At 49.7% G+C, this 10859-nt stretch overlaps 1 protein-coding gene across 1 annotated transcript in view; it reads right to left on the bottom strand.

Annotated features, from left to right (window-relative positions):
• Window positions 1-222: 222 nt before the first annotated feature.
• Window positions 223-10859, bottom strand: part of Aco2 (aconitase 2) — a 43116-nt gene continuing 32479 nt past the window's right edge. The window contains 12 exon segments of the mRNA NM_024398.2: window positions 223-1278; window positions 1534-1655; window positions 2107-2239; window positions 2597-2788; window positions 3387-3542; window positions 3738-3860; window positions 5093-5204; window positions 5709-5782; window positions 5974-6131; window positions 7957-8062; window positions 9269-9360; window positions 10449-10553. Of these exon segments, the coding sequence (NP_077374.2) occupies window positions 1144-1278; window positions 1534-1655; window positions 2107-2239; window positions 2597-2788; window positions 3387-3542; window positions 3738-3860; window positions 5093-5204; window positions 5709-5782; window positions 5974-6131; window positions 7957-8062; window positions 9269-9360; window positions 10449-10553 (1508 nt within the window). The 3' untranslated portion in view covers window positions 223-1143.

Below are 10859 nucleotides of genomic sequence, written 5' to 3'. Positions count from 1 at the left end.
TCACTGGCACTTGTGTGATAGGCTGTTCTGTGACAAACTCCCCTGGCTTGCCTGGGCCTTTCTGTGTGAGATTTAGCTGATGCAGCCCATGGAGAGACCCTATCTTGTCATAACTCTGCTGTACAGGCTAGAGGGACTGTCTGGTTAGCCGTGTCTTGGGGCAGATTCCTTTTCAGGCTGTTTTTTTTTTTTTTTTTTTTTTTTAATGTCAGGAATCTGTACTTTTTTTTGTTTGTTTACTTTGTATTTATTTATTTTTTTAAGATTTATTCATTTATTATATATAAGTACACTGTAGCTGTCTTCAGATACACCAGAAGAAGGCATCAGATCTCATTACAGATGGTTGTGAGCCACCATGTGGTTGCTGGGAATTGAACTCAGGACCTCTGGAAGAGCAGTTGGGTGCTCTTAACCACTGAGCCATCTCTCCAGCCCCTTTTCGGGCTGTTTTAACTCTGCAGTCTAGACTGGACTTGAACTCAGATCCATCTGCCAGGTGTGTGCCACCGCCACTAGCGTTATCTTTAAGGTAAGTACTGCGTCTACTCTCAGGGGAACAGAGGAGGAGGCACCTCTCGTCTATTGCAGGCACATGTGCACATGTGCAGGGCAGGGGGGATGGAGTAGTTTTTTTGTCATCACTCCTGACTTTGCTACAGGGACCAGGCTTGATGAAACCTCGGCTTGAAAAACCCTTCATCAGCCCAAGCTGATAAAACAGTACACCAACCACTCTCAGACAGGACGCTCAATAGATTTGGATCTTTTTTTTTTTCTTATAAGAACAAGTTTCTCTAAAATCCTTCAGCCACCAGTGAAATGATTAGGCAGAATAAAAACTTCTGTAGAGGGAGTGCTGTCATCAAAAATAAATACAGTTGCATGGGTTGCTCAAAGACAAACCAAACTGAACAGGAAGGCGGGGCTGGGACATCATCTTAAGTGCCCTCCATCATCTTAAGTGCCCTCCATGTTGGTTCACTCAGTGGGCTGAGGATAGGGAGGGCAAGAAGCAGGTCTGGTCACCATCTTAGAGCAGGTGGTCATGCTGGACAGACCAGATGAGGCTCTGTGGATGCACATGGGCCTGCACCTTTGCCCCAGCAGGGTCCAGAGTGGGACAGGAGCCAGCCTGGCTCCTCACTGCTGCAGCTCCTTCATCCTGTTGAGGGCGCTGCCTGCACGGAACCACTCGATCTGTGTCTCGTTGAAAGTGTGGTTCAGCAGGATGGTCTCCTGGGTCCCATTGGGGTGCTTGATGATGCAGTTCAGAGGCTGCAACAGAAAAACGGGTGTGGATAAGGGAGTGGACAGTGCTCCTAGGAACACAATCCTCACTGGGGCTCTTAAGACCCAAGATTGTGCCAGCCAGGCCAGGGCTAATGTCGGGTTGGCTCCTTCAGCTGGAACATGGGTTCACAAGAACTGTAAGTATGCATGGGTGTAGTAGGACAGGAAACAAGGTGACTGCCCAACCCCACCCACCCAAGAGATCTCAGGTTTGTCCCCCCTCCTTCCTAGCCTCCTGACCTTGCCAGGGGCAAAGTCCTTCAGGCCTTGAATGGTCAGCTTGTCCACTGGATGAATCTTGTTGTAGTCAGAGGGGTCAGCAAAGGTGAGGGGCAGCAAGCCCTGCTTCTTTAGATTGGTTTCTGTCAGACAAACATGAAGTTGCAGTGTGGTTCCTCTCTCCAAGACTCCTTAGTGGCCTAGCCCCAGGAGCACTCTTCTCTAAACAGTCAAGGGATATGAGACAGACCCCACCCACAACCCCAGTCCCACTGCAGGGTAAGCGGGCAGTGGCTACAGCACCCAAGTCTGCAGGGGGCCAGGGACCCTTCCCACAGTAGCCCTCCAAGCAGGTTTGCATTAGCATAGATGTACATGCTGCATGCCTTAGATTTCAACTGACAAGCCAAAGACCAAGACCAGTGTTGATGGAAAGCCATGGATAGCAGCAAACTTGGGCAGTGCCAACTTGGCCTTGGGTAGGTGGTGCAGGCTCTATGGAATATGGCCGACTCCAGGTCAGCCAGTGGTAGAGTAGGTGACCTTGAGCCTTGAGTGAAGGACAGCACTTCTCAATGGGGATGACTGGCTTACCATGGATCCTTGCGAAGCTCTTGGTGATGATGGCTCGGCCCCCCAGATGGCGAGGCTCCAGTGCTGCGTGCTCCCGGCTTGAGCCTTCACCGTAGTTCTCATCTCCAATCACCACCCACCTGATGCCATGTTTCTGTCAGGCAACAGGGACAAGTTGTGAGGCAGTGGAGGGTGCTGCCCCCCGAGGGTGTGGGGTGGTGGTGAGGCACACATGAGAAAGTGCAAGGGGCATGACTAGAGGAAACTGCTGTTCCAGCACCCAGGGGTCAGAGATGAGTCTCAGCAGGTGTGGCCCCAGAACTAAGGTTGGAGGAAACCTTAGAGAACTGAAGCTCAGAGGAGAGCCACAGGAAGTCTCACACAGACCAAGTATTGAGGGACTAAGCCCAGGCTGGAACTCACTCTGTAGATTAGTCTTGAACTCAAATCTACCGGCTCTGCCTCCCAAGTTTGGTATGCTGCCAATGCTGTTTCCACCAAACAAGCCTACCTTGTAGTAGCGAGCAGTGTCAGGTACAGGGCCAAACTCCTGGGTGACAGCATTGCGCACAGAATTGGCTTTGCCATTTTCGATGTTGATGGCACCGATAAGCAGGTTATTAGAGATGTTATCCAGATGCCCACGGAACTTGAGCCAGGGGCCGGCAGCAGAAATGTGGTCTGTGGTGCACTTCCCTTTGACCTTGGGTAAGCAGAACAAGGAGGCTCTCCCTGTCTATGCAGTTCTGGTCTTCCTGCTTTCCTGTCACCCACCCTCTCAAAAGCCCCAGCTATGCTGTCTCCATGACAGGACACTCACGGGACAGGCTAGATATGAAAGACAGATGCAGCTGTTTGCTTAGTCAGCTAAACTGTTGGGGTAGAAGATCAGCGACTCCAAGCCAGACACAGAAGTGAGGAGTCATGTCTGGGTCCTAGCTCACATGAGCTAAATACTGGCTGTGTCACAGGCATGCCTGAACACTGCTTAGTAAGCCCATAAATTATTGTCTGACACGGGTCTGAGGCCCTTGACCACACTAGAAAGGCCGAGCTCCCAATCAGTCCCTATGGGGATGGCCCAATAACAGGAGTGCTGTGTGTTGTCAGTCCAGAGCCGAGCCACACGTGACATGCTCACACTAGGGCTGGCTAGATCAGGCTGTGCCCAGCCCAGGGTCATGTGGCAGGGGAACCAAACTCTAGTGATCATTCCCTTCTGGAAACAAGCCTTCCTCCCTCCCTGCTCCCAGGGTTCCCCAGCCACACCCAGTGCTTGGGGACGGGATGCTAATGCCAACCTTGATAAGGATTTGCAGGTCCTCTAGGTCTTTGCCATCCCATTTGTCAAAAGGTTCCAGGAGCTGCAGGCGCTGGCTGGTAGGGCTCACATCCACCCGCTGGCCACTGCTGTCCTTAGGGGGGTGCTGGTATGTGTCCTGCCCTGGATCAAAGTCCTACAGAAGGGGTGGAGACACACTGGACACTGAATCCTTAGTCCCCACATGGATTCCTGGAAGACTGTGTGCTTCTTTGTGCCCCAAACCTCATTCTTTCTCAGTAAGTGTCAGCCCACCTCACATGAGCCCAGGCAGCTAGGCCAAGGCAGGTCTGTGGTTGGCCAGCCATTAAAAATATCAGCATCTGCTCACCGATCGGGGAAGCTCATCTGCATCTGGAGCCTCCAACTTGAACTTCTTGCCATCCTTGCCTGTTAAGAAGTCAGTTTCTGGGTTGAACTTAAGGGTTCCCGCAATGGCCAGGGCTGTGACAATCTGAAATGGAGGACGCCAGTTTGCTGGTTAGCACCAACCATCTATGCCTATCAACCAAGGCACCTCTTTTTTCCCCAATGTGCATGTGATACATGTGTGTGCATATACATACCAAAGTGCATGCTGCGTCAGAAAACACTGGTGTAGTTAATCTTCTCTTCCTACCTCTACATGAGGGGTTCTAAGTACTGAACACCTTCTTTAAGGTTATTTGTGGTAAACACTTTTGCCTACTGACTCATCTTGCTGACCTTCCAGGTCTCATGCTGAACCTGGAGCTCTGCTGTTTGGCTAGGCTGACTGGCTAACAAGCACTAAGGTTTTGGTTTTATTTTAGATGTGGATCCTCATATATGTGCTGTAAATACTTCACCAAATGAGCCATCTCCCTCTCTCCAGGCCCTTCATCTGAAGCCAGAGATGCAGGCCTATGTCTGGGACTGTGAGTACCAGGCCTGCAGAGTACTCACACTCCCAAGGTTTCTAAAATGGCTGCCAGGGCCTGAACTCATCGTCTGCCCTGGGCTAGGCCAGCTCCTGTGGCACTACCTGTTTCTTGTAGGTGTTTGGGTCAGATGAGAGGAGACTCAGCACACAAATACGTGAGTGCACAAACTCTTCTGCTTGCCAGCAAAGGAAGAGTAGAGAACTACTTCTCACCGAAGTACACTGGTTCAGTGTCCACGGTAATAACAAAAGTGCATGTTTACTGAACTAGGAACTAGAGCTGGAAACATGCCTGTGGTCTCAGTCAATCACAAAAAGGAACAGGAAATGAGATCGGATCAGAGAACTCCAAGCGAGCACTTCTTCACACCTCTCTCTCATGACCCTGGAAGATGATAAGTGACCAAGCTCATGCAGTTAGGCGAGCAAGGCCCTGTCCCAGGGAGTGAGATCCCACAGTCCATACTCGAGTCACTGTGCTAAGTACCTCAGGAGAGACCAGCAGAAATCACCAAGTCAGTGTAATGTTTGATGACTGACAAGGCCTGTGTCCCCTGGCTTCCCTCAGATAACTCAAATTAGGACTGTTCACTGATGGGTAGGGACTGATAGGGGAGCTAACTCAAATTAGGACTGTTCACTGATGGGTAGGGACTGATAGGGGAGCTAATTTGTTCTTTTGCACTCTCTGGGATTTCCTATGATGCCAATGTAAGCAGCCATTTCCCCATCCTTTCCTCTGACCCACTAGGGACAGGACCCCAAGGCAGTCAGGATAGCCTCACCTCTGGGGATGTGACAAAGGCATGGGTCTCAGGATTTGCATCATTACGGCCTGTGAAGTTCCTGTTGTAGGAGGTGACGATTGTATTCTTCTCCCCCTTCTTGATGTCTTTCCTGCCAGGACAAAAGGGACAGGATTAGAGAGGCCTTGCCACACGGGCTATCCAGAAGCCAGTTTGGTTTCTTATGGTACATGCCTAGTTCATGATGAGGGGAACAGCAAGGCTCTGAAAATGCTTTGTCCTCCAAGGGACTCAAGCACACTACACAGGGCACAACCTCAGGGTCACCAGGTCTCTCATCTTGAGTATAAAGAAGAGAGGCACAGGCCTGACTGAGGCCTGAGTCTCCTCACTTAGGCAGCTGTCTGCTCTCAAAAGGCTCCCTCAGAGCCACCAGCTTCCCTCTAGGATGCAGCCTTCTAGGCTTCCCCTAGCCAGGCAGGGCTCTGCCTCTGGCCACTCAGGGCTTCTGTAGGGCTCTTCTGAGTGTCCATGGCTGACAATGACTGCTAATGTATAGCAGTGCTGAAACCAGAAGCCTTAGGCTGGAGTCTTCTCTCCACTATTTACTTTTACACCGAGGAGCTAGAGGCTCCTCTCAGGATGAACTGCTTACCTGTCCCACTGGCCGATGCAAGGGCCACAGGCATTGGCCAAAACGATTCCACCCACATCCCTTAGGATCTGTGCCTACAGAGGATAAAGAGGACAGAAAACTGTCAGGGCCAGGGGCACTGCTGAAGGCAACAGGGAAGGCAGCAGCCTGGAGGACCAGAGGCCGTGCCTGCATTGCCTTAGCCCAACAGGCTGTAGCTTGCTCCATCCTGAAGACACGTGAGCAGGCATGGTAGGGAGGTAGGGACGGGCAAGTGAACACTCACATAGCCATCCCGCTCGATAGTGGCTCGGATCTGCTCAGAGCCTGGGGTGATGGTGAACTGAGACTTGCACTTGAGTCCGTGCGCCAGGGCCTGCTTGGCCACAGCTGCTGATCGTCCCATGTCCTCGTAGCTTGAATTGGTGCAGCTGCCAATCAAACCTGGTATATGGTAGGGTCAAAGGTCAGGAGATGGTAACCAGAAGTCTCCATCTGACCTGGGACAAAGAGATCACCAACTGATCTGGCACAGAGGTTATATCTAATAGACATGGTGGAAGTGACCTAAATATCAGAATAAAGATTACTTTATTTACTCATATAAACCCAGTCATCTGTAGTCACTAACCATGACATACTGTACTGTGACATACTAACTTAGGTCACACTGTATCCATTTCCACACACATTTTATTCAAATGCATAAGTACACATAAAACCCCAAAGGCTTTACTCTTTTTCATGTAGCACAGGTTGACCTTGAACACCTGATCTTCCTGCCTCACCCATCTGAATGCTGGGATTATACATGTACCCTACTTTAAGGCTAATACTAACACAGTCACAATGATTATTGCTTAATGGAAGCTGACAGGGTAATTTTTTTTTATAGTGTCTGTTTATTTTTTTTTTTTTTAAAGATTTATTCATTTATATAAGTACACTGTAGCTGTCTTCAGACACACCAGAAGAGGGCATCAGATCTCTTTACAGATGGTTGTGAGCCACCATGTGGTTGCTGGGAATTGAACTCATGACCTCTGGAAGAACAGTCGGGTGCTCTTAACTGCTGAGCCATCTCTCCAGCCCTATTTTTTTTTTTTTTTTAATATTTATTTATTGAGTAGGGTTTCTTTGAGTAGCCCTGGCTGTCCTGGAACTCACTCTGTAGACCAGGCTGGCCTCAAACTTGCCTCTGCCTCCCAAGTGGCATTAAAGGCAGGCATCACCCTGTCAGCTGTCTCCCTGTTTTTTAATCAGAGCAAGATCTTTAAAAAACGTTTTTAAGCTGTCACAGCTGGGCAAGCTTTTAATCTCAGAACTCAGGAGACAGAGGCAGGGGGACCTCTGTGAGTTTGAGACTAATCTGATGTATTTACGCAGTTCTAGGTCAGCCAGGGCTACATAAGGAGACCCCGTCTCACAAACAACAAAAACCACCACGCCTAGCCAGTGGTTTTTGTTTTTGTTTTTTTTTCTCTTCCTTTCTAATTAGTAGACACAACAGAAAACTCTTCTCACTCTTAGAAGGGCAAACTCAACTATCACTCCTGACTGGTTGGGGAACCAGACTTGCCTTTTGAAGTTTCCATTATTAATTGAGAACATGTATTAGCAGGAGGCACATGCATATTTATACTGAAAATGATTTCCTTTTGTTTACCCAGAACCTGAGTGTAGCAGACCGTGCTGTGTTCTCTCTGGCGACACTAAGTGTCCCCCTCTTCTCAACAGTGACACTGTTGAGTCAGTGACAGTGTGACAGTGTGAGTCCTGATGGACAGGGAGCTGCTTCTCCTCTGCGCGCTGTGTTTGGAGGCAGCTATGAAGTCGCAGAGCCCGGTTCACGCCAGGCCCTGTGACTGCTCCAGACACTCAGGCTGAGCTACAGAAGCAGTGTGACCTGTGCAGACAGCAGCATGGCATATGGTGTGTGCAAATGTAAAAAGTCCATTTACATAGACGGGCATGTTCACGTTTACAGGGACACAGTAACGTTCTCAAAGACTGTTTCTGGTTCAGAGTCAGAGTCAGAGTCAGAGGTATTTTTTTTTTTTTTTTTTTTTTTGGAGCTGGGGACCGAACCCAGGGCCTTGCGCTTGCTAGGCAAGCGCTCTACCACTGAGCTAAATCCCCAACCCGAGTCAGAGGTATTTTAAAACTCTTCTTGTGAGGTATAATAAAGATGTATTCTGAATAATCAGAGACTTCCTGCAGAGTGCCTGCCCTCAGATACCTATTAACCCATACAGTGGAAGGCACTCACCTACTCTGATGTCCAGAGGCCACCCTTCCTTCTCTGCCACAGTGCCCACATCTGCCACTGGGTGAGCCAAGTCAGGGGTAAAGGGTCCATTGATATGTGGCTTTAGCTGAAAAGACAGGGTCAAGGAATAGTGAGACAAGATGTAGAACGGGGATGGACTTTCCTCACAGATTCTCCTATTTGTATAGAAGAAACTAGCTTCTGTCCTCAGGGCTCAAACTTTGTCATGAGAGAGAGAGAGACAAGTGGACAATAGGTTGTGGTTCCACACAGCACTTGGGAGTCCCCCCCAGCCTAATCAGACTGTCTCATCTCCACACGGTGCACACAGGAACTGAAGGTTAGAGTGATAGGCCTCCTTCAGGTCACAAGAAGGAGATGACAGAGGCACAGAAACAATCTGAGCCATCTGCCTCACAAGTCCGTCATCTCTGAAACTACTCTGCTCTTGAAGGAGCTCTGATGGCGAGGAGTCAATTCCAGCTACTTGAGAGGCTGAGGTAGGAGGGCTGCAAGGTAAGGTCCGCCTGGGTTAGGTAACAAAGTTCAAGGAGAGCATGAGTAACTTAGTAAGAATCTCTTAAAAAGAAGAGACAGCTGGGCCCATCTCTGAGTTTGAGGCCAGCCTGGCCTATAGATCGAATTCCCGAACTCCAGAACATCCAGGGCTACACAGAGGACTGTCTCAGAACAACAACAAAAACAAACAACAAAAAAGAGGGCTGGGGACACAGGTGTGCTTGTATAGTGTTCAACTGTATTACCAAGGGTTGGGACAGACCAGCAGAGTGCCTGGCCCCCAAACACCCTCACACCAGACTGTTACTACATGAATGAACCCATTTCACTCACACCTTTGGTTGCACATTTGAAGTGAGGCCTATAGAGGTGGGTCAGCTGGCACAGATCCAGAGAGCCAAGGCTGGCACTGACCAGCCTGGCTTCTGTTGCTCTAAAGCTCTTTCATGGTTCTCTGAACACCTGTTCTGCAGGCATCAGGATGTCAACTCATTCAGCTTGTCCTAAGAGCTCAAAGCAAAGGGAGCCCCCAGGGCAAGATCTTGGCCTTTACTAAAGTTGGAGAGCAGCAAATGGACACTCGTGTCACACTTGCTTTTTTCCCCATGGCTAAACGTCAGGTCCTTCTGTCTGTCTCCCATTCCTGCCTGATTTAGGCCCTAGGAATCAAGGGCCAACTCCCCTGCTGGGTGTGCCAGTAGGAACTCCCCTCACCACCCACACACACCCAACCAGTGCCAAAAAATAAAAAACCCACCCTCAGCAGTCCCCCAAACCCTACTTCTTCCCTCACCTCATTGAGGTTAATTTCAATCACTTGGTCATACTGGCAGCCAGGGTCAGGCACTAAGTGATCCTTGAATTCTTCTGCTAGGTTGGCAATGTCTGGAATCCACAAGAGAAGAGAATGAAACAAAAACTGGTTTTAAGACTTTGTTTATTTGTATACTGGAGCCAGATACCTGCCACTTACCAAACAGCGGGTTCCAGGCAGTAACTAAGTCAACAGAGGGACAAATCCAACAGCATAGAATGCTGCCCTGCCCACCAGGAGCTAAGCCTCTTGAAGAGGCTGTCAGTTAAGAATGGGAAGACATGAGAGACACACAGGATATGGAAAAAGTTCTGGGATTACAAGCACACTCCACCACACAGTGTGTGAGAATAGAAAAACTGAGTTTCTCTGTGTAGCCCTGGCTGCCCTGGAACTCACTCTGTAGACCATGTTGGCCTTGAACTCAGAGATCTACCTGCTTTTGCCTACCCAGGGCTAGGTCTGAAAGTGTGCACCACCACTCACTGGTAAGGAGCAGAATTTTTTTTTTTTTTTGGTTCTTTTTTTCGGAGCTGGGGACCGAACCCAGGGCCTTGCGCTTCCTAGGTAAGCGCTCTACCACTGAGCTAAATCCTCAGCCCCAGGAGCAGAATTTTTAAGAAGTCGCTGGATAAAAAGCGATAAAGGTACTCCAGATGGGACTCAGGAGGCTCTCTGCTTCCCGTGGTCTCTAACCTGTAGTACCTACCCATTCGCCTTCACTCCCCTGCCTTACCAGGTTCTAGCCATTGATTTCCTTGTCTGAGCTTCAAAGAAACCTACGAGAAGCTTGATAGTTGCTGGGGGAAGCTGGGAATCAATCAGAGAGCAGTTATCCAGAAGAGACCCATGTCACTTCCACAGCTTGTAGGGGACACCAGGGACTGGGCAAGAAAAGACCGGAATTCAGCCGCCTTTTCCTGTGAAACTGACATGGATAACCTGTAGCAGGGATGATTTGGGGGCCAGACCCTTTCAGAGGCTAAAGACATAATTAGGAGCCACCACACACACCTGGTTTGTCATCTACCTGCAGGGACTTCTGGGCCTCTGCAAGGCAGACAGCCCAGGGATACCAGGCTAAGTACTCATGCCTTCAGGGCAGGTATCAGCATGGCTGTGTGCTCACCCTGCCCCCTCTCCCCCTCCGTGAGCTCACCTGCTCGGCCTGTCTTGCTCAGGTACTTTTTCATCCTGTGGTTGTAGGGGAACACTGATGTAGTGGCCCCAATTTCTGCACCCATGTTGCAAATTGTTGCCATGCCTGTGGAGAAACAGAGCCCAAAGCATGAGGCTACTAGGCAGCTAGGCAGGGGGCCCCAGTGCCTGCCAGGTGGGCACATAGCTCTTCATACAATGAGCTACATCACTTCCTTCCTGGCCTACAAGGCCACCTAGCAACAGACACCCATCCCTCACAGCCCATGGCCAGCCTTCATAAGCAGAATTCTAGCTCAAAGTCTATCTTTCCTACCTAGCAGAAGAGATAGCCCTGTGTACTGAACATGGACATGGCCAGCCACTGCTTAGAGTGGTTCTAGATCATCATAAAGAAATAAATGCTGGCAGC

The sequence above is a fragment of the Rattus norvegicus genome, chromosome 7, assembly GCF_036323735.1.
Source record: "Rattus norvegicus strain BN/NHsdMcwi chromosome 7, GRCr8, whole genome shotgun sequence".
Lineage (NCBI taxonomy): Eukaryota > Metazoa > Chordata > Mammalia > Rodentia > Muridae > Rattus > Rattus norvegicus.
The sequence above is the reverse complement of the archived record's forward strand: the minus strand, read 5'-3'. Positions and strand labels throughout refer to the sequence as shown.